Below are 20,283 nucleotides of genomic sequence, written 5' to 3'. Positions count from 1 at the left end.
AATTCCTTCGTCGGATCCCAATCCAACGATCCGCTCTTCTCCGTCTTGTCTCTCCACTCGCTATACGCTCCAGCTCACGCCATCGAAAATTTCGAGCACGAACTCTTCTTCCGATCGCCTCGCTCCTTTCGCCGTTATCCATCTCGATCCGCCTCCTCTGTCGCCAGCCTCAGAACCCCTCTCATTCGCCACCGTTCTTGATCCGCTCTGGAGTAATTTATAGCCATCTCTTCAATCAAGGGGTTTCCAGGTTCCTGGAAAATTTGCTTATTTTTCTCTTTTTGGTTTTTAGGGTTTTATGTTCTTCTTCATTCTCGATTGGATTTGAGATCTCTTTGGTCCCTTTGCACCCGTTTGGTTCTCGAATCTCTCGAGTTTTGCTGGTCCACGGCACCCTCGAAATCCTTGCGTTTGTTCCCGCATGTTAAATCTGCCGTCAAATGGATTGTGCCATCGCGGATTAGACGTGGGGTTTGTTGGTACTGAAAGCCTATTGCTCGTGATTAATATGTGCAGATGTTCCAATCTCAAAGCTCAAACTTACGAATTGATCTTTTGGTCGCAAAATACAATTTTTCTATCACTTTACGAAGATTGATGAGTACGTTTGCTGGTTCTTGCAGCTCATTGATTGAATTATGCGCAGAGACCGAGATATTCCAGGGCATTTGAGAGTTGTTTTAGCTAATGGGTTTGATAGAGAAGCTCTACTTAAATCTATTATCTTATTCCACACCTGGATGGGCCGCTGCTATTGGTGGTATCTTGGTTGTTATCACGCTGTTTCTCTCCATGTTCCTTCTATTTCAGCACCTCTCCTCATACAGAAATCCAGAGGTTCTACATAGTCTTTTCCTCGACTGGTTTAGTGATTTTGCCTCGAATAGTTTTTCTACAACTTTATTTTTCATGCCACAGGAGCAGAAGTTTCTAGTTGGTGTCATATTAATGGTCCCTTGCTATTCAATTGAATCGGTAAGTTCTTTATTCACTAAAATAATACAATTTGGTGATCTCAATCCATCCTCACCGTGCTGTTTAGTTAATAAGCTACCAATTGGTGAAACCCGGGTTTTTCCTGTGACGATAAAAGAAAAAAAACGTTTTGCGTTTCAGAGCAAGAAGTGTATACGTCCACACTAAAGTATTTGACTGCAAAGTGAACTTGGACATAACCGTCAGCCCTTTTACTGATAAGTGCTTGTATTTAAGGTGATATATGCTTCCTAAGAATAAGTATTATTGAGACTGGGTAAAATATTTCACTAGCATGGCTGTAAAATAGTATATGATCACACCTTCAACACTTAAATGAAAGCTAGTTTGTGTGTGATATAGCCTCCATGTTAATAGAAGTAGGGTAAAGGAAAGCCAATAATGAAACTCCTCTCCTAGTATTTATGTTAGTTAAATTGAAACCTTGATGAAGTTTCATTTAGTTATTTCCATATATATATATATATATATATATATATATATATATATATTTGCAATGACAATGAGTGTTTTTAGTAAAAAAAAAAAAAAAAGGGTTTGTTGGACTTAGCAATTTATGAAACTCTGGTAAATGATTATTGCAGAAAGTAATAAATAGTTGTCAGGTGTTTTCTAAATAATTTAAAAGTTGAATTCTCAGAATCTTAATAAATTAGTACTTTTGGCAGTTCTGTATAATTTATGGATATTTTGGAGCATGATGAGTCTGTGATTATTGTTTTTTCTTGTGAATTTATTGAGGTGTCTACATTGATGACACTTGTAAATGATAATTGTTAGTTTAAAATTGGTGTCAGATAATAATTGAACAGATTTACTAATTCCCAACAAACTTCACTAGATCAATAACTACTAGTTGATTCGAAGAATGTGGCCCAAGTGCTTTCCCTCAAAATTATAAGCTACCACCCATGGAGTACTCCTTTCTCTCACAACACGCATTGATGATGTTTGATTCATTTTCCATGAACTATTTGACATGTTGAATTGAAGTAAAACTTATCAACCGACGTGTTGTGTAATTGTATGGAAACATTGCTAATTTTTGTCTTTTCCCCATATGTTATTTTCTTGTTTTATTCTTTTTTTTCCATTTCTGGCCAGACAAGCAGTTAGTGGTGGGTTGTGAGATTGATTCTTTAGCCGAATAATTAAAATTCTAACCATTCCTTTATTTTGGACATCAGCATGTGGGTTATTTAAGTGGTGTGTCATCACAATGAAAATATCTTCACATACGTCTCTCATATGCCTATTGATTGATTTCCCACACATGGTATTGCTAGGTTATGACATCGATATTTGTTTTTCATTCTTTGAAGTTTTTGTTGGTCTGACTTTTGGTTTGTCCTATATGTTATTTTCTTGTTTTGTTTGTTTTATTTCTTTTTCTGGGCAAGCAAGCAGTTGGTGATTCATTCTCAGGTTGATTTTTTTAGCAAACATAATTAGATTCCCAGTTGTTGCTTTATTTTACTATCAGAATCCAGCCTTAGGATGCTCTCATGGCACATAGGCTCTTTAAACAATTTGCCATCACAGCGAAAATATATTTGCATATTCTTAGGAATTCTTAGGATGTTGAGTACAATTTGGTTTTCCCTAGCAAATTGTGTTAAATATTGTTTACTCAATGTTGTTGATGTTCTTGTTCATTCTTGGGAATTTTCTCAATAATTTGACTATAATCTTGTTCCAGAGATTGGACTTTACCTTTGGTTTAATTCATTACCAGGAAGTATTTGACATGTTGACTTGTAGTCAAATATGTCAATCAGTGTTCCATTATTGTGTGAAAACATTACTGAATTATTTCTTATTTGCATTTAGTATGTATCACTGGTGAATCCGTCCATCAGCGTTGATTGTGAGATTCTGCGAGATTGTTATGAGGCCTTTGCCATGTACTGCTTCGGAAGATACCTTGTTGCTTGCCTGGGTAGGTTTCTATCACAACGAAAATCCTTGTAGATAATCTGATTATATTTCTCATGAATGCAGACTATTTGTGATTTTTCTCTTTCTAAGTAATTATATGTTATTTTCTTGTTTTATTCTTTTTTTTCCATTTCTGGCCAGACAAGCAGTTAGTGGTGGGTTGTGAGATTGATTCTTTAGCCGAATAATTAAAATTCTAACCATTCCTTTATTTTGGACATCAGCATGTGGGTTATTTAAGTGGTGTGTCATCACAATGAAAATATCTTCACATACGTTTCTCATATGCCTATTGATTGATTTCCCACACATGGTATTGCTAGGTTATGACATCGATATTTTTTTTTCATTCTTTGAAGTTTTTGTTGGTCTGACTTTTGGTTTGTCCTATATGTTATTTTCTTGTTTTGTTTGTTTTATTTCTTTTTCTGGGCAAGCAAGCAGTTGGTGATTCATTCTCAGGTTGATTTTTTTTGCAAACATAATTAGATTCCCAGTTGTTGCTTTATTTTACTATCAGAATCCAGCCTTAGGATGCTCTCATGGCACATAGGCTCTTTAAACAATTTGCCATCACAGCGAAAATATATTTGCATATTCTTAGGAATTCTTAGGATGTTGAGTACAATTTGGTTTTCCCTAGCAAATTGTGTTAAATATTGTTTACTCAATGTTGTTGATGTTCTTGTTCATTCTTGGGAATTTTCTCAATAATTTGACTATAATCTTGTTCCAGAGATTGGACTTTACCTTTGGTTTAATTCATTACCAGGAAGTATTTGACATGTTGACTTGTAGTCAAATATGTCAATCAGTGTTCCATTATTGTGTGAAAACATTACTGAATTATTTCTTATTTGCATTTAGTATGTATCACTGGTGAATCCGTCCATCAGCGTTGATTGTGAGATTCTGCGAGATTGTTATGAGGCCTTTGCCATGTACTGCTTCGGAAGATACCTTGTTGCTTGCCTGGGTAGGTTTCTATCACAACGAAAATCCTTGTAGATAATCTGATTATATTTCTCATGAATGCAGACTATTTGTGATTTTTCTCTTTCTAAGTAATTATATGTCAAATTGTATTTTCAATGAATTATTTGATTTGTTCGGCTGGAAATCTCAATATGCTAACACTTCAAATCAAAGTGTCTCCTCACTTAGCATAGAACAGAACAGAAATGGTCTCTTTTGCTTATCTGCTATTAGATTCTCGTAGTCACTGTGATGGGATCTGGCTCAGAGCAACTCATAATTAGATCAAAGTTTTTGTTGTTGTTCGCCTTGGTGCTTCTAAATAAATTGATTGTGGTGTTTAGACCATATATTCCTACGAAGGAAACAATAAGCAAAACAAAGTGGGTAGTGAAAAAAATCTCTTGGGAAAGGATTGGAAACTATTTCTCTAGTTTTTGTTCCTTGGGTGGAAAGAAAGATATAGAGTTTTTTTTCCAACCGTTTCCTTGGAAAGAGGGTGAGAAAAGTTCTTGAGTATATTTGCTTGCAAAAAATAACATAAATAAAAAATTATATTTTAAAAAATAATTTAAAAATTTTCAAGTCATTGCATGCAAATTGTAACTTTTTCACCAAATTGGATGGAAACAGAATTGGAAAAAATGAGGTAAGATTTCTTAGTATTTTCCTTTCCTCCATCTATTTCCAGGAGAAAGTGTTATTGCAGAAATCACTACACTTTCTTTCCGTCTGTGTTTCCTTCTCTTGTAGGAAACACACTTAGTGTTCTTTGACTGTAGAAAAACCATGCATTCATTTGAGTTGAAATTTATTAAGTGATATCTGGAGTTTGTGAATCTGATATGAACTGCTAGCTAACAAGCTCATTAGTGATATCTCAAAATTGTAGGATACCAGATAAATATATGTCTCTGAGCAGTAAAATCTTTTTTACAGACACAATTTTTTTTTTCTTGCTTTTGCATTTGTTAAGATGTCAATTGAAATCTAATGCTAGCAATATTCTAGTGAAGCCTGTCGGGTGCCACTGTTTGTATTATTCATTTTATTCACCAAGTTCATCAGTCCTTTGCATAATTAATCAGTTAGATGACTTGTTTGATATTTCTTATTCGGTTTGAATCATGATCTCATTCAAGTTGTAGCCCGAACTTTTTCACATTGGCTAAGATTTAATTATTTCATGCCTGAGAGAAAATTGTTTCTTTTGGTTTATTGGAAGACATCTTAAAGGAAAATTTAGAATTCTAGCTGAACAACTTCTTGTTAACATTCATTTGTAACCATAAAGATTGATAATTTTGCAAGAACATGAACATATCAATTGAGCATTTGGTCAATTATATCATCAAATTGCACCATTCTTTTCTCTTTTTGCATGGAATAGCCAGATTTTTTTGCTTACCGCCATTTTTAATGTAATTTTGCCTATTAAAAACATTGATATTTTGTTAAACCTACTTATCATTATATGTTCAAAAAAAACATCCTTAACAGACTATTGTCTTGTTTTGACATGAGCTTGTATTTTGCTATCCTTAACAGGATTTTCAATGAGAACAAACAGATCATATTGCCAAAAAAACTCCCTCTACTTACTGAAGAGGAAAGTATTATTAAACTGAAAGATGATCACTTACATGGGATTGCTACCCTTTTTAAAGCAACTACAATACCAATTCTTTGTAAAATAAGGACCAGTTTATTCCAAAAAAACATTAACAGAATTTTCTAAAAAATATATATGTAAACAACTTTAAACATTTAAGAAATTATTAAAATTCAATATCATTGCTAAAATTTAAAACTCAAAATTTTAAAGAAAATGCTAAATTCATTTCCAAATTTTAGACTGCATCAATTTTGCTGTTGTTTCTAATTGTCATCCTGCTCTATTGTAGGTGGTGAAGAGAGAACAATTGAATTTTTGAACAGACAAGGTGGTGTCACCTCTAAGACAACCTTACTACAGAATGCTTTTGAGAAGGGAGTAATAAAGCATCCTTTTCCAATGAACTATTTTTTGAAACCATGGAGATTAAGCGAGTGGTTTTACCAGAATATCAAGATTGGAATTGTTCAATATGTAAGCTTTTGCTGAATGGTTGCTAGATTTCTCTTTTTGATAGGTGAATTATTGTCTACTCCTGACTATTCTATACAGATGATAATAAAGACTTTTACTGCGATTTTAGCTGTGGTTCTTGAAGCTTTTGGAGTATATTGTGAAGGAGAGTTTAAGTGGAAATGTGGGTAAGTCATGACCAAGTTGAGTTTTTGTGGCTTAATTAAATATGCTTGGTACTTGTCTCTTTTTATGCATTTTTAAAACTATACTAGTATTTCACTTTAGATCAGTAAGCATCATTGTATAAGCTGGAACATCGATTACCTTTTTCAAGTTGGTTGACAGAGTCTTGTTGATTTATATGGTAAGTTATAAGCAGTATATTTAAATCTTATAAATGCCCTTTCCTTTTTCCTCATCAATAGCCAATCTGGAGTATAATTCCTTCAATGGTAGATATTTAGCGAAATTGAAATCAACAGGTTGATGGAGCATGTCATCAAACCAAAATACTTGTTAAAATTTATATTTTTCAAAAAAAAAAAAAAACTTTTATCGTGTGAACTCGAACTGTTACAAAACAAAAAGACCAGAAGTCTACATTCATGGCAAAATTCTAGAAGCCATGTGATTGGTAGGTGTTCATATCAGGGGATCCAAGGACTCATTTTTTTTTAATAATATTTAAAAAGAAATGTATATGATTTCAGTCACATATTGGTTGTTGAATCGATAGAATTAAACTATTGGCCTTAGAGATGCAATAAAACTTGTTTTGAGATGGATTGTACGAACCAACTTTAGTCTCATATGGTGAGTTGTGGGCTAATAGAGGAGCTTTATGAGATAAGGTAAAGGAGTACTTTGAATTTGGGGTTGAACGTTTTGGACCAGCGGTCAGGTTATTAATGGGTCTAATCTTGAAGGGGAAGCCAAGCCTTAAGTGTGGGGCTATATAGGACCCTTTATAAGCTTAGATAAGCTATTGTCAACTTGGGATTAAATATTTTAGGCCAGACAGATAAGTTAATGGGTCAATCTCTCATCTAAGCAGTGGTTGAGCCAGTTAAGATAATGGGTCAATTTCTCATCTAAGCCGGTTGTGACATAGATACTTATAAGAGTTGCATTGTTTAGCATGATAAAGAAAGCCAATATTGTCACTACCAATCATCAGTGTAAAAACAATATTTCTTCTCTCCTGTCATTAAGATTTTGGGAAAATTGTCAATTGGGTATGGTACATCATCAATTCAAACATCTGAAGTTTGATGCTTTATTTCAAAAGGAAACAGAATGTATCCTATCAAAGCTTCACGTCTTTGTTTCTTTTCTTGTCTGGTGGTGTTTATTTAACATGAAAAATCCTCTGATCTCATTTTAATTTTGTAGGTACACCTATATGGCTGTAGTTCTCAATTTCAGCCAGTCTTGGGCATTGTATTGTTTGGTCTTATTTTATGCTGCTACAAAAGATGAACTAGCTCATATAAAGCCACTTGCCAAGTTCCTCATGTTCAAATCAATAGTTTTTCTAACATGGTGGCAAGGTGTGGCGATAGCTCTACTTTATAGTTGGGGTTTATTTAAAAGCCCCATTGCACAAAGTTTGCAGTTTAAATCAAGTGTGCAGGACTTCATTATTTGTATAGAGGTAATTGTGTCTTATGTTTACTCTAGTATAAGTTCACTGTCTACAAATATGCTATTGGAGATGCTGGAATTGCACTGAAGCAGTGTGTTTATTTTCTTTGTCCATTACACTGATTCATGCATACTTATTGTAAATTTGTTGGTCAAAAATATTAAGGAGTGGAAAGATGTTGATTGGGGATGACTAATACTATGTAGTTTTTTTCATGGGTATATTATGTTCTTTTGTGTATATTTTCAGTTGATATCTGTCGTATCTCTTATCACCATAACCACCACAGCTCTTACATTCTTGTTAAAGTTTGTCTTTCAGGTGGCATATTATCTGCAAAAGGCTTCTATTTGAATTCCTGCATTAAGGACTATTTATCTAGATGAGAATCTAATAGATTAGTGGTTATTCCAGTACAGATGTTTATTGCTTCGATTGTGCATCTCTACGTGTTCCCTGTTGAACCGTACAAGCTAATGGGTGAACGAATTACTGGTGGTGTAGCTGTTCTTGGAGACTATGCATCTTTAGATTGCCCTTTAGATCCTGACGAGGTCAGGGACAGTGAGAGACCAATAAAGCTTAGGCTGCCCCAACCTGATCTTTCTAGCAAGAATTCCACAGCTATTAGAGAAAGTGTTCGGGATGTATTTGTTGGAGGAGGAGAATATGTAAGTCACACTCAATCTGATTGCTACATTTCGCCAATATTTTTGTTGATTATATCTGATAAATGTTTTGAATTTTGATCATACCTTGACTTGGTCAAAGAAATAGTCTATCCTTTAGAGGAATGTATGAAGTACAGATTCAAGAAAAAATATAGTAGGAAAAGAAAAGAGAAGAAAGCTGCACTAATCTTCATAATACAATAAAAAAGAAAAGCTAGTTATTATGATTGTATCTTTTGGAGCACTTGCATCTCATCACTTTTTCCACTTCAATATCCCTGTTGAAAAGACACACTTATAGGATGATAAAATATGTTTATACATTTTTTTGTTAGATTAACACATATTTTAGAGTTGATTAAATAGTCACATATCCTAGCTCAAGCTATTAGGAATGAGATTATTATTTTTCCCTAAGTACTTGATATTCATGTGTTGGTGGGTATCAGCTAATTGAGTTAAATCATATATATAGATAAATCGTATTAACACATGTAGGATTTGAACCTTGAACCTCCTACTCCCATACTATGTTAAAGCTAGTCGACTAATCATTTATCCCAAAAGCTTAAGCTATTATGATCAGTAGTTACTCAATCAACTCTAACAACATCTAAAGTGCTTTAAGATGCCTTGCAGTGATATCATTTCATCATAGCATAGTAGACGCAATTTTTTGCTATTTACTTGCACCACACAAGCATCTGTTTACTTGCATCAAACTTTCTTGAGGAACTTTCCAAGAATATCATATTATCTAAGAGAGCGATCACATTGTTATTTGATGAAGAGGCAGCCTTTTGGTAAGGTATGACTTCATTGTGTTAGTGCAGTCACTCGAACCTAAGATATATCATTGAAAAGGAAACCAGGGCACATTTTAGTGCAGAAACAATAAAAACTGATTAGAATTGGGATGCCTTATCTGCTTATTAGCTCCTATTCTGTAGAAAATTTGTACTATGAAATCATCGCCAGTTCTTTTTACATAATCCTCTATTTTCTTCTCCAGATTGTGAATGATTTGAAGTTTACGGTCACGCATGCAGTGGAACCCATGGGGAAGGGTATGAAAAATTTCAACAAGAAGCTACACAAAATTTCAGAGAACATAAGAAAGCATGAAAAGGGTAAGTTAAAAAGCAAGGATGACAGTAGCATAGGTTCATCTTTGCCAACTAGCCAAGTTCGTGGAATCGATGATCCGCTCTTAAATGGAAGTGTTAGCGACAGTACAGGTAAGAAAGGAAGAAGGCAACTAAGGAAATCCGGATATAGAAGTGCAGAGAGTGGCGGAGAAAACAGTGATACTGGCCATGGTAGGTTTGAGGTGCATGGAGGCAGGTGGATCACTAGGGACTGAGGAACCAATTCCTTTGTTTGCATATGCCAAGAACTCAAATTATCTGTCTCTGAGATGCGCAAAGTAACATATGAAACAAAATGGCACCATTCTCGGGATAAAATGGAAGAAGCATTTTTCATTACAACAAGAACTCTTCCTGTTTCCTTGGATGGCTTAAGTGAAAAGGTACAGCCCATCTCACTCAGAAATCTGGCACCAATGAACGTAATCTTAAAGTGTCGTCAAGGCCCAAAGAATTCACCTTTCGAATCTTTTGATGTATATTATACCAGCACTTGAATCAACATACTCCCTTTCCTATAATAGAAATATTTATTCCATGGATTTTTTAAATTTGTCACTGTTGTGAGCTTCGTTTTTTTTTTAACATCCTTTTTTTTTACAGTTATTGTTTGCTTTTAGCTGCTTCTTAGATTACTTGGATGAAATATACAAGGGAGAAAAAGGGATTTAGATATTTATAAACAGATGATGGAGTTTTCTTTGTAATTTTGTGATTTTTTTTTTCTCTTCTATGTATTCTATGTCAGTAATTAGGAACATTAGAATTAAGATCTGCATTCTGTTTGATCTTACAAACTCAAAAACCTAGAGCAAGATCACAATGCAATTTGTTGAAAAAACATTTAGAGACCTTGGTATTTGGCATCACAGTCGATTCATTTTATTATGTTTCCTGCATTATGACAAATTTACCTTGATGTTTGGAAAAATAGACTCAATTTCGACTAAAAAATCAAATGAAGCAGTCAAATAGAGAGCACGAATATAAGTCATGAGAAATAGGAGCGAATAAAAATTCTATAAAATTGAATAATTCTATAAAATTGAAATAATTGGACCGATTGAATTTAGAAATTTTGATTAATTTAACTTTTATATTTTTATTAAATTTGGTTCGATTTTGATTAATTTATTTTGATTTTAAAATTTATAATTCGGTTAAATAGAATAATGATATTAATTTAATTATTTTTAAAAAAATATAATTAATTAAATAAAATCTAAATTTGATTAATTTGATTTTAAATTTTTTATTAATTTAGTCAAAAATAGAATTCATCGATATTTAATCGGTTTGCTTTGTTCGATTTTTTAGGAAAATTTGATCAAAAAAATTTTAATCTGTTCGATTTCCAATTTGTTCAATTCGATCTGCTCAATTTTAACTTATCTGAAAATGGTCTTGAACAAGTTTTATAGTCACCATAGCTTTCTTTATTGCTTAGTTTTCGGCACAATACCACCTAGGTTCAATAAAATATGGAACTGCCATGTAAACCATCCCTACAATGATCCCACGTCGTATAGAGAGGGGTTCAACAAGAGTACAAATGCATGATGGAGTCTCTACAAATGGTAAAACCCTAGGATCGACCTATGTTCGATTCAAATAAAATACCATATATTTATAATCTGTGTCAAGCCCTGAAGCTAATATAGTTCAAATTCCTTCATTATTGAGTGAAGTTAGGCAAATTTGAAATCATCACAATTCAGAATTTTTTTTTCTTTGAACAAAAGGGAAAATAAAGGGGAGAGGATTACAAAGACTATTAGTAAAAACAAAAAAAAAGGTGAGTTATTCAGATGTTACCATCCGACTAATTCTAGAATAGAGAATCTAATTTTATATTTTATGCATCAAATAAATTTAAGAAGTGCAGTGTCAAGATTGAATCAGGGCTCATAAAGACTATTAATTTTTTTTTTCTATATATAATCTAGATATCTAATTTTTTGAATCAATAAATCATGTAACAATCAGTCCGACTCCATAAAAAAAATTTATTAGTTTTTAAAGTAAATCCAAGAAATGATCATATTATTGGGCACGGGTAGCCGACCTTCATAGATCGCATTTCGTTGAAGAAAATCATGCTCCACTTGTGTACTCATCCATGACTCGTAACACGATTGCTCCATTGTAAGTCCACAGGCTCATGATTAATCATGATTAATCATATTTTGTTTTGTGTTCCATGATTTTCCATCAAAATAGAACATAAGCATGCTCTAGCTGAGATTATCCCGTGATCCTCTGAATATTTACCAAATATTTTTACCATTACACTATGGCCCGAGAACTTATAGAAATTATTAGTGGCATAAGATGTCTTACTCACCCCAAGTATCTCTCACCGTTAGCCCCACAACGAGATGAATAAAATAAATCACGAGAATTCTATCTGACTATCTCTATCTCATGTGACAATTTACTACTTAAGTACCAACTTGATCCATGAAAGCATCGAAAAGAGAATTATTATTATTTTTTTAGTTGATATCAGATAACAAGTTTATGTCGACTAATTTTAGGATGACGGATTCGACATATAGAAGTTTTTCATAGAGCATTAAGATAAATCAGAAATCATTTATAATCAAATACTCATCAACCTAAGATAAATTTATTCATTAATCCATCAAAATTAGGATTTGATGAGAAATTGAGAAGGTCTCGTCGCTGCACCATGTATTGTACGCTAAGCGTCAAAGTAAATATGATCGATTCACTTTAACTGATGTAGATCTGTGTCAAGACAAACTCGACAACAACAAAATTGACTTCAAGGCCGTCTTCGGATAAATTAAGAACCTAGGAAAGTCAACTGATCCATCACAATCTTGAGTCATACTTGAAGCAGAGAAATAATTTTGTGTTTTTGTGCAAATAATTTCTCTGAAAGAACACAGATGATTCCAAGGAACACTATTCTGCATCACAACGTTTCCATCTCTTTAATGGAAAAATTGATTTAGGGGAAAAACAAAACAAAACAAAAGGTGTGATCTTTGAAATTTATCTAGCTTCATTTTTGTTTCTGATTTATACGCAAAAAACGTTGAAGAAAAAACGAGAGGAAATTTTGTTAATGAGAAGCTACAGAAATCTAAAAGATGAAATTACAGGGAATCCAGATCAGTTCTTGAAAACCTGGATCAAGAGAGTGAATTGAGGCGCACCTTTGGCCGCCTCCGTCTCCCACCACAGCGTGCTCTCCCTCGCGCTCCTCGTCCGGAACATGAAGTTTGCGCCGCCGCTGGCAGCGGATGAGGCGGCGGGGGACGATCCACGGAACCACCAGTCGTGCACGTCCCACAGCACGTCGATCACCGATCCGTCGAGGTAAATCGACCGGTTTCCCCTGAAGTTCAATTTCACCTCCCTCACGTCGATTAACCTCTTCCGATCGACGCAGAAGTATAGCTCGCCGTCGCCTCCTGCGGGCCCTTTGCACCGCACCATCACCTCGTGCTCGCGGCCGCCGTCGCGGAAAATCGCCTTGGTCGAGTGATGTGTGGCGCCGAACACCCGCTCGCGCCGGGCGTAGAGTACAGCGCGGTGCTCGACCGCGCGCGGCAGGCGTTCGACGATATGCCCGCTCAGATCTCCGAGCCGGAGGACCAGCTCCTGGTCGGCGACCATCACAAGGTAGAAGTCCTTCGCCGGATCCGGCGCCGCGCCGTCGTACTTGGCGGCGGAGACGTCCCAGTGGATCGAACAGGCGACGGTCCCTGCGCAGAACGCCCGGCTCCCCTTCTTGCGCAGGGTCACGCGGTGAGAGGCAGCGGAGGAGGAGCCCTCCAGATCGACGGCGACGGCGAGGGAGGCGTCGCCGGATGGAATCCGGCGCCAGGTGAGGTCGATGAGGAGCTGCTTGCGGGAGGAGAGGGAGGCGCGGTAGGAGAAGGAGACGGTGTTCTCCGGCGGGGGCGGAGAGGGGCGGTGGAAGGAGGAGGTGAGCCCGCCGCCGGAGCAGGTGGATTCAACGACCTTGACGGCTTGGTGGCCGAAGCAGGCGACCGCGTCTCTCATCGGATTTGAAGTGATCGCGCTGAATGGCTTAACTTGAATGGCATCGATTCTAAAATAGAAAAGAAGAATGGCCTGTTTAGTTGAGTTCCAAATCCCTCGCCAAAGCTTAAAAAGAAGAAGAGGCGAGGGAGGAGCCGGAGGATCAATCCACTTGGAATTGACTTTATTTATTTCTGATTTCATAACGAGTCTTGAACTAGCGCGGAGGCACGGTGCAACGACGGTTTCATTCTTTAGCAGTATCAAACGTCCGCGCGATTAAAGCACTCGTGATATGGACTTGGACTGTTCATCGTGATCCATGCTTGCTGAATTTACCTAATGACGGGATCACACCGTCCACCTTCGGAATTAATCAAATGGTAACAACTTAATACTTGAATTAAAAATAAATAAAAAGTCAAAATTAAATCCCGTGAAATCTAAATTTTATTGGATAAAAATGAAAATGACATTTCTTTTTGTTTTAAATCATGGCGCCCTTTTATGGGACCGGATCCTCTAGTTCTTTTGTCTTGATTCGTTTCTGGACGGGACAAGAGGATTGGTGGAAGATCATTTAGGAGGTCATTACTCTCTATCAATATAAAGATTGGACCATGAATTGATTCAATTTTTATGATCTCTGATCTCCACTTTATAATCAAAAGAATTTCTAATTCCATTGTTATATAATTACTTAATTATTTTTTAATATTATATTTATTATTATTTTTTGCCTAGATCTCTCACTTAAATTTGGAATTAGTTGGACGTATTGTAACAATTACGAAACAGAATATTTTTGAACATATTAACTATGTAGTGTAACAATTAAAAAATCATAGCTATACAATGTACCTGACCGACTCCAAAATTTAAACAGATGATAATAATACAAATAATACAATATTAAAAAAATAAGTGAGTAATTATATATGACTTATCCTTGTGATAAAAAGTCAAAATGAAATGTTATGATTTCGACGGGAAAAAAGCCCTCCTAACTTTTGCCCAATTTTATTTGTGTTAATTTAGCAAAAAAATCTCTTTCCATATATATTTACTTTTTAGGTCTCTTTTGCCGTTGGATCATTAAATACTAAATAGACAGAAGCATTTCAATAAAAGGTCAAATAGAATTCCATTTTTTTCTACAGAACTTCAAAAGGGCATTCCATAATTACTTTGTCATAAATTCTTAGCATTTTATTTCTCCATTCATTTATCCTACCAAAAGTTTAAACTGTCCAGTTTAATTTTAAATTTTGTTCATATATTACGCAAGAAGCTTATTTTATTATGATTAGTTTCTTAATTTTATGTGATAATTTCAACAAAAATTACTATATAAATCTGCAAGCATAAGAATTAATTAGTTTGAGCATTTCTATTAAGATAAATTTGATTTAAAAACCTAATTCATTGTGATTAAAAAAAACACATATAATCTCTACTCGAATTAATATAACGGAAATAAAGTAGCTTGAGTATGCTTTGATGATTTTAAAGTATCGAGCAGCTTGAAGTTACATGACTAAGCTTGTGGCACAGAAGATGCAAGCACTCATGCAGCACAGATATAGATGACGAACTTTGGACTTTGATAAAGCTTGAATTAAACACCACATGAGAATCCAACGCTATCAGAAAAGATAAGCTATATCGAAATTGATATGAAGATGCAAAATCTGTGCTAAGGTTTAGTATGAGAATTCACTATCCTAGGCACAAATAAGATCCAACCTTTTAAATAGCATAAGAATAGGCAGTAATGATAGAACCAATAGAATAATCAAAGATCAGCCCTTCCCGGGTATCTTGGAAATGGGATAACGTCTCTGATGTTGTCTATGCCAGTGGCAAAAAGGAGCATGCGCTCAAAACCTAAGCCAAATCCACTGTGCTTAACAGTGCCAAAACGTCGGAGATCGAGGTACCATTCATAGGGCTCAAGAGGCAACCCTGAATCTTCAATTCTGAAAAAGCAGATGAATGAAATAAGTCCAAGTAGAGTTCGGTAGACAGGATAATGTAGAGAACAAGTAAACAAACTAAAAGAGGAAGAATATACTGACAATGTGCAATAATACTACACGTTTCAAATTTCTAAAACATGACTTCTGTGAAGAATCCAGTCAGAACAGATAACATGATGAAATTATATGTCACTTGTATAAGTTTACAAGACACACACCTTGTGCAGCTTACTTCCAGAGAACAACAAAGCATTAAACTTAAGAGTTTGGCTGTAATAAAAGGTAATTACACTCATTCCAGACGTCCCTCACAGTCCATCCCAAGATTATATGAACGGAGATAAATCACAGGATCAACTTATAGCCGATTGCCAAGTGGCCAAGGGATGGAAGGAGTTTTTTCCCGAGTTTGATGAACAATATGAAGGAAATTATATGGAGAAAGAAATTTGAATGGATATTCTAATTTTGCATAAAATTTTGAATTTCTTTAAGAACAGTTTAAGTAATTTCTATATTAAAAAATATCCCTTTAACCAGTCATCTATCCAACATGACTGGTTAAATCCACCGACAACCATCAAATGCATACATCCATAAATAAAATCGAATGCAAGTTTACCACAACCAAATAAAACTAAATATTTAAATCTAATTGCATGTACCTTTTAATGAGAATCTCTAAACGCTCCTCTCTTTGGCTTCCGCCAATTAGCTCACCAACCTTCAAACAAGAAATTTATGAGTCATATGACATCTTGAAGCATTACTTTTGGAAATTGTATCAGAAACAGAAATTAAGCGAGGAAAGAAAAAATAAATAAACAATATGGATGGAAGCCACAAGGTAAGATTAGGACAAGTTTGTCTTAGAAGAAAAAATGCAATAGAAGAAAGGCATACCTTGGGCACAAGCACATCCATAGCAGCTACTGTTTTTTTATCATCATTGAGCCTCATATAAAATGCTTTAATGCCTTTTGGATAGTTATATACAATGACTGGCTTCTTGAATATCACCTCTGTCAAATACCTAAATAATAAAACAGATCATTAACTCAAACCATAATATTTCCAGGACAACTACAAATATGCTTGGAGTACCTTTCATGCTCTGATGCTAAATCAATTCCCCATTCCACCTTGTTCTCAAACTTCCTGTCTGTCACATTGACTAGAAGCTGCACAGCCTTGGTGTATGAAATGCGTTCAAACGGCATTGATGAAACAAGCTCTAAACGCTCTATAGCCGTCTTATCATAGTTCTTGACCATAAATTCCATGTCTTCCCGACAATTATCAAGTAACCATTGGCAAAGAAACTTCACATAGTTCTCAGCATAGTTCATATCATCCTGCAGATAAGAAATTATGTAGAACTTACATGAAAGTTTCAACTTCTAAATACAGATCTCTAAAACAATTCATATAGTGTTGACTAGAATCTAGATTCTATATATAACTTTTACTACAAAAATAAGCAACAAACAGAAATCAAAACAAATATCAGGTTTATGTACCAAGCCTACTGATTCACACTAGGCTACAAAAACATCATACCAAATTGTTAAAATACAATACCTCCAGATTGGCAAATGCTATCTCTGGCTCAACCATCCAAAATTCGGCCAAATGGCGTGATGTGTGGGAGTGTTCTGCTCGAAAAGTTGGTCCAAAGGTATACACGTTTCCAAGAGCACAAGCATATGTCTCAACCTGAAGCTGGCCAGATACTGTAAGAAAAGCTTGTCTCCCAAAAAAGTCACGTGCATAGTCAATCTTGTCATCCTTCCGAGGAAGCCCGGGTTTCAAATTATATCTTTCTTCAAGCTTTGATGCATTTTCCTTTGCTTTGTTTAGTTCAGCAACAGAGGCAACAATCTCTTCCTTGCTAGCTTTTGATGATTTTAGCAGCGAGACGACCTCTCCTTTCTCTTTGACAAGAAGCTTAGCAGCCTCAACATCAGATTCTGATGGTGGAGGATTCTGTTGCAACTCTTTCTCCAACTTCTCAGCGTCACTAAAGAGTGTGGTAACTTGGAACATCTCGCCAGCTCCCTCACAATCACTTGTGGTAATTATAGGAGTATGTATGTACCGAAATCCATTTTGCCTGAAGAATGTATGGGTTGCATAAGCCAGCTCATCCCGAATTCGGGCAATTGCGGATATCTAGAACAATTTGTAAAGAAGAGGTAACAATAACATCAAAATGGAAATAGTTAAAGTAGACAACAAGCATTGTGTCTTGACACCGAAAGATAGTGGATTTGATTTTTAGGAAAAAATTGTGCTTTCTGCTTAATATGATAGCCTTTATGTGCATTCAAATGGTTACCATTTTATATACTCGAGTATACACAAAGACAGGATATAAAAGAAGACAGGATACCGTGTTGGTACGGGCACGGAGATGCATGAAATCGCGAAGAAATTCGAGAGTAAGCCGCGTCTTGGGGAGCGGGTACTTCGCCGGATCCACGGGCCCAATCTCCAGTACCTTCTCCACCCTAAGCTCGACTCTCTGCTTGGTTCCCTCGGGCGGCTTCTTGAGCTCGCCCTCGACCAGCACGGAGGTGCCGGTGGGCACCAGCTCGGACAAAGGGTACACGGCCGCGTCGACGATCACCTGGAGGTTCGAGAGGCAGGAGCCATCATTGAGCTCGAGGAACGCAAAGGAACCCTTCCCCTGCTCGCGCCCTGTCTTGACCCAACCGCCGACGACGACCTTCTGACCGACGAGGACCCCGACCTCGCCGGAGACGATCGACTTGATGAAGGTGCGGGGGCGGGCGGGCTCCAGCGCGGGGTCAATCGAGAGGGAGGCCGCCTCCATCTCGCGCACAGGTGGATCGGGTCGATCGGCGACGGCGTCCATTTCGAGTCAAGCAGAGGAATGGCGGCTAGGGTTTTGGTAGGATATGAATAACGCAGTGAGAAATCTGTTGCGGCAAAGAGACCTTTTTAGATACTACGACACATATTAGGTGAAGGGGAATAGAATGCTACTCATGAGTCATGACTTGGGTGGATCCTCGCCCCGTCCCAATTAACTTCGTCCACGTGATTCACTGCACATATTCCCAAACAAAAATTTAGAAACACATTTTTTCCTTTCAATTTGTTTACGGGTGATCAGCAATTTCATTGCGATTAACGTCAGATTTAATTGCTGCTGCCTTAACGTTGCGACAGCAGATGTTGGTGCGTTACAAAATGTAGCATCAACGGTAGAGGGCGAATTAAGTTAGGGAAGAAGATAAAAGGAAGTTACTCAAATTTACAAAATTTACAAAATTGTTATTGTCCTACGGAAATAGAAATTTGACTTTCATTTATGAAACGAAATATTGAGAAAGAACAAAAACAAATAAAATAAGAATACTTATTCGAAGACTAACGATCATTGCTGGTATCAGTTGAAACTTGCTTACTGTCCAAAAACAGGGCTCTGAATACCAGTGGACAAGAACCCACAAGTTTGTACCAGAAAATCTCCTGGAACCTTTCTCTTCAGTATTTTTTTTTTCCTTTTGCAAAAGCTACAGAAAAAGGTCCAAAATGATTGTGCTGTGAATGCAAAACCATTAAGAAGTCTGTGGATTGTTGCTATCAAAGGAATGTGTGGATTCAAAATTATACATTGAAACCAATCTGCTTATGAACTCATCCCTTAGCGAGTGAGACAGGTAAGTGCGAGAGGTTGGTACAAGAGTATTATATGGTTACAGGGCCGTCTCAATCCTTTTTGAGGCCCTAGGTAGAAAAAAAAATAAGACTTTAATATTTTTTTAAAATAAATATTATTAGAGATGTTTAATTTTATTAGTTATAGTAAAAAGAAGAAGTTGTCAATCTTACAATCATCTATGAGGAGATAAATCAGAAAGTTGTAGTTGACTATTGTAGGAAGGATATTTTTCTCGACTTTATCGAGATTCAACCCCTTGCCCATTGTGCATTAGCCAACCAACCATATCCCGGGGTGACATTTAATTTTATTAGTAAAATTTAAAAGAACAATTTCATATATTGCCAATAATAATTTATACAATTAGAAGTAGTGACAAACTATGTCACTTATCAATAATTTATCTTGTGTCAAACTTCACTTCTTTATTAGTAAAATTTAAAATATAAAAAATATTTATGTTAACTAATTTGAAAACGAGTAATAAATTATTATAATATTATTAATATGTATTTTAATTGTTATTTAAAAAAATATCAATCAATTTTAACTTTGAGAAAAAAAGTCTTGACACAACAATAAAATTATTGTATGTAACCTAGAGAAATATGTTCGAGTACTAAATATAGTCATTACGCAAAATAGATTTTTTCTTGAATATTGGAGGGAGCTTCGTAAATTAAATTATCTTTTTATTAATTTTAATTTTGATAAATTATTAAGAAAATTGAAAGAAAAATAAATTTTTTTAAAAATATAATGAAAGAGTAGATAAAATAGAAAAAAATAAAATTTAGAAAAAAATAATAGTGTAATATTAAATTTTTATAAAAAATATCAATTAAATATAACTCATAAATATTTTTAATTTATTAACAAAACTTAATTTTGATTAGTAAATTAAATTTTTACCAGTAAAAAGTTAAAAATTACTAATTAAATTTTAATAAAAAAATAAAAATAAATTATTAACCAAATCTAATTTTAATTGTAAGAAATTAAAATTATCAATTAAATTTAACAAGTGTAAAAAATGAAAATGATGTAGACTTTAATCTATTAAAAATTATTAATTAAATCTAAAAATTTAAATTATTGACTAAATATAATTTGACTAGTAAAAAAATTAAAATTGCTAATAAAAATAAAATA

The 20,283-nt window shown here is 35.2% G+C and overlaps 3 protein-coding genes across 9 annotated transcripts; 1 reads left to right on the top strand and 2 right to left on the bottom strand.

Moving 5' to 3' along the window:
• The first annotated feature begins 59 nt into the window (after positions 1 to 59).
• On the top strand, positions 60 to 9,995 carry LOC121980858 (protein LAZ1-like). 7 transcript variants are annotated; one of them, XM_042533139.1, is made up of 10 exons: positions 60 to 212; positions 293 to 479; positions 647 to 837; positions 919 to 975; positions 2,827 to 2,935; positions 5,814 to 5,998; positions 6,077 to 6,165; positions 7,373 to 7,634; positions 8,045 to 8,296; positions 9,309 to 9,995. In XM_042533139.1, exons 3-10 carry the CDS (start codon positions 688 to 690, stop codon positions 9,657 to 9,659), a joined length of 1,455 nt encoding a protein of 484 aa, XP_042389073.1. In that variant the 5' UTR covers positions 60 to 212; positions 293 to 479; positions 647 to 687; the 3' UTR covers positions 9,660 to 9,995. The 7 variants fall into 7 exon arrangements, with proteins under 7 accessions (XP_042389073.1, XP_042389056.1, XP_042389088.1 ...); XM_042533122.1 differs by having other exon boundaries at positions 624 to 837; XM_042533131.1 differs by lacking the exon at positions 293 to 479 and having other exon boundaries at positions 79 to 250.
• A 2,590-nt stretch (positions 9,996 to 12,585) lies between these two features.
• LOC122042466 lies at positions 12,586 to 13,665 on the bottom strand. The gene has a single exon (XM_042602612.1). It carries the CDS (start codon positions 13,663 to 13,665, stop codon positions 12,586 to 12,588), a length of 1,080 nt encoding a protein of 359 aa, XP_042458546.1.
• A 1,379-nt stretch (positions 13,666 to 15,044) lies between these two features.
• LOC121980854 (asparagine--tRNA ligase, cytoplasmic 1-like) lies at positions 15,045 to 18,408 on the bottom strand. The gene is made up of 6 exons (XM_042533100.1): positions 17,833 to 18,408; positions 17,022 to 17,612; positions 16,545 to 16,795; positions 16,344 to 16,473; positions 16,106 to 16,164; positions 15,045 to 15,440 (listed from the first exon to the last, which is right to left on the bottom strand). Exons 1-6 carry the CDS (start codon positions 18,316 to 18,318, stop codon positions 15,257 to 15,259), a joined length of 1,701 nt encoding a protein of 566 aa, XP_042389034.1. The 5' UTR covers positions 18,319 to 18,408; the 3' UTR covers positions 15,045 to 15,256.
• Positions 18,409 to 20,283: the final 1,875 nt, after the last annotated feature.

Source organism: Zingiber officinale, chromosome 1B, assembly GCF_018446385.1.
Source record: "Zingiber officinale cultivar Zhangliang chromosome 1B, Zo_v1.1, whole genome shotgun sequence".
Classification (NCBI taxonomy): Eukaryota; Viridiplantae; Streptophyta; class Magnoliopsida; order Zingiberales; family Zingiberaceae; genus Zingiber; species Zingiber officinale.
The sequence above is the reverse complement of the archived record's forward strand: the minus strand, read 5'-3'. Positions and strand labels throughout refer to the sequence as shown.

Coding starts and splice junctions, on each gene's coding strand:
- LOC121980858 (XM_042533139.1), top strand. CDS start 688: ATGGGTTTGATAGAGAAGCTCTACTTAAATCTATTATCTTATTCCACA. Junction 976..2,826: donor CTTGCTATTCAATTGAATCG/GTAAGTTCTTTA, acceptor ATTTGCATTTAG/TATGTATCACTGGTGAATCC. Junction 5,999..6,076: donor AGATTGGAATTGTTCAATAT/GTAAGCTTTTGC, acceptor TATTCTATACAG/ATGATAATAAAGACTTTTAC.
- LOC122042466 (XM_042602612.1), bottom strand. CDS start 13,665: ATGAAATCAGAAATAAATAAAGTCAATTCCAAGTGGATTGATCCTCCG.
- LOC121980854 (XM_042533100.1), bottom strand. CDS start 18,318: ATGGACGCCGTCGCCGATCGACCCGATCCACCTGTGCGCGAGATGGAG. Junction 17,613..17,832: donor TCCGTGCCCGTACCAACACG/GTATCCTGTCTT, acceptor AAATTGTTCTAG/ATATCCGCAATTGCCCGAAT. Junction 16,796..17,021: donor TAGCATTTGCCAATCTGGAG/GTATTGTATTTT, acceptor TCTTATCTGCAG/GATGATATGAACTATGCTGA.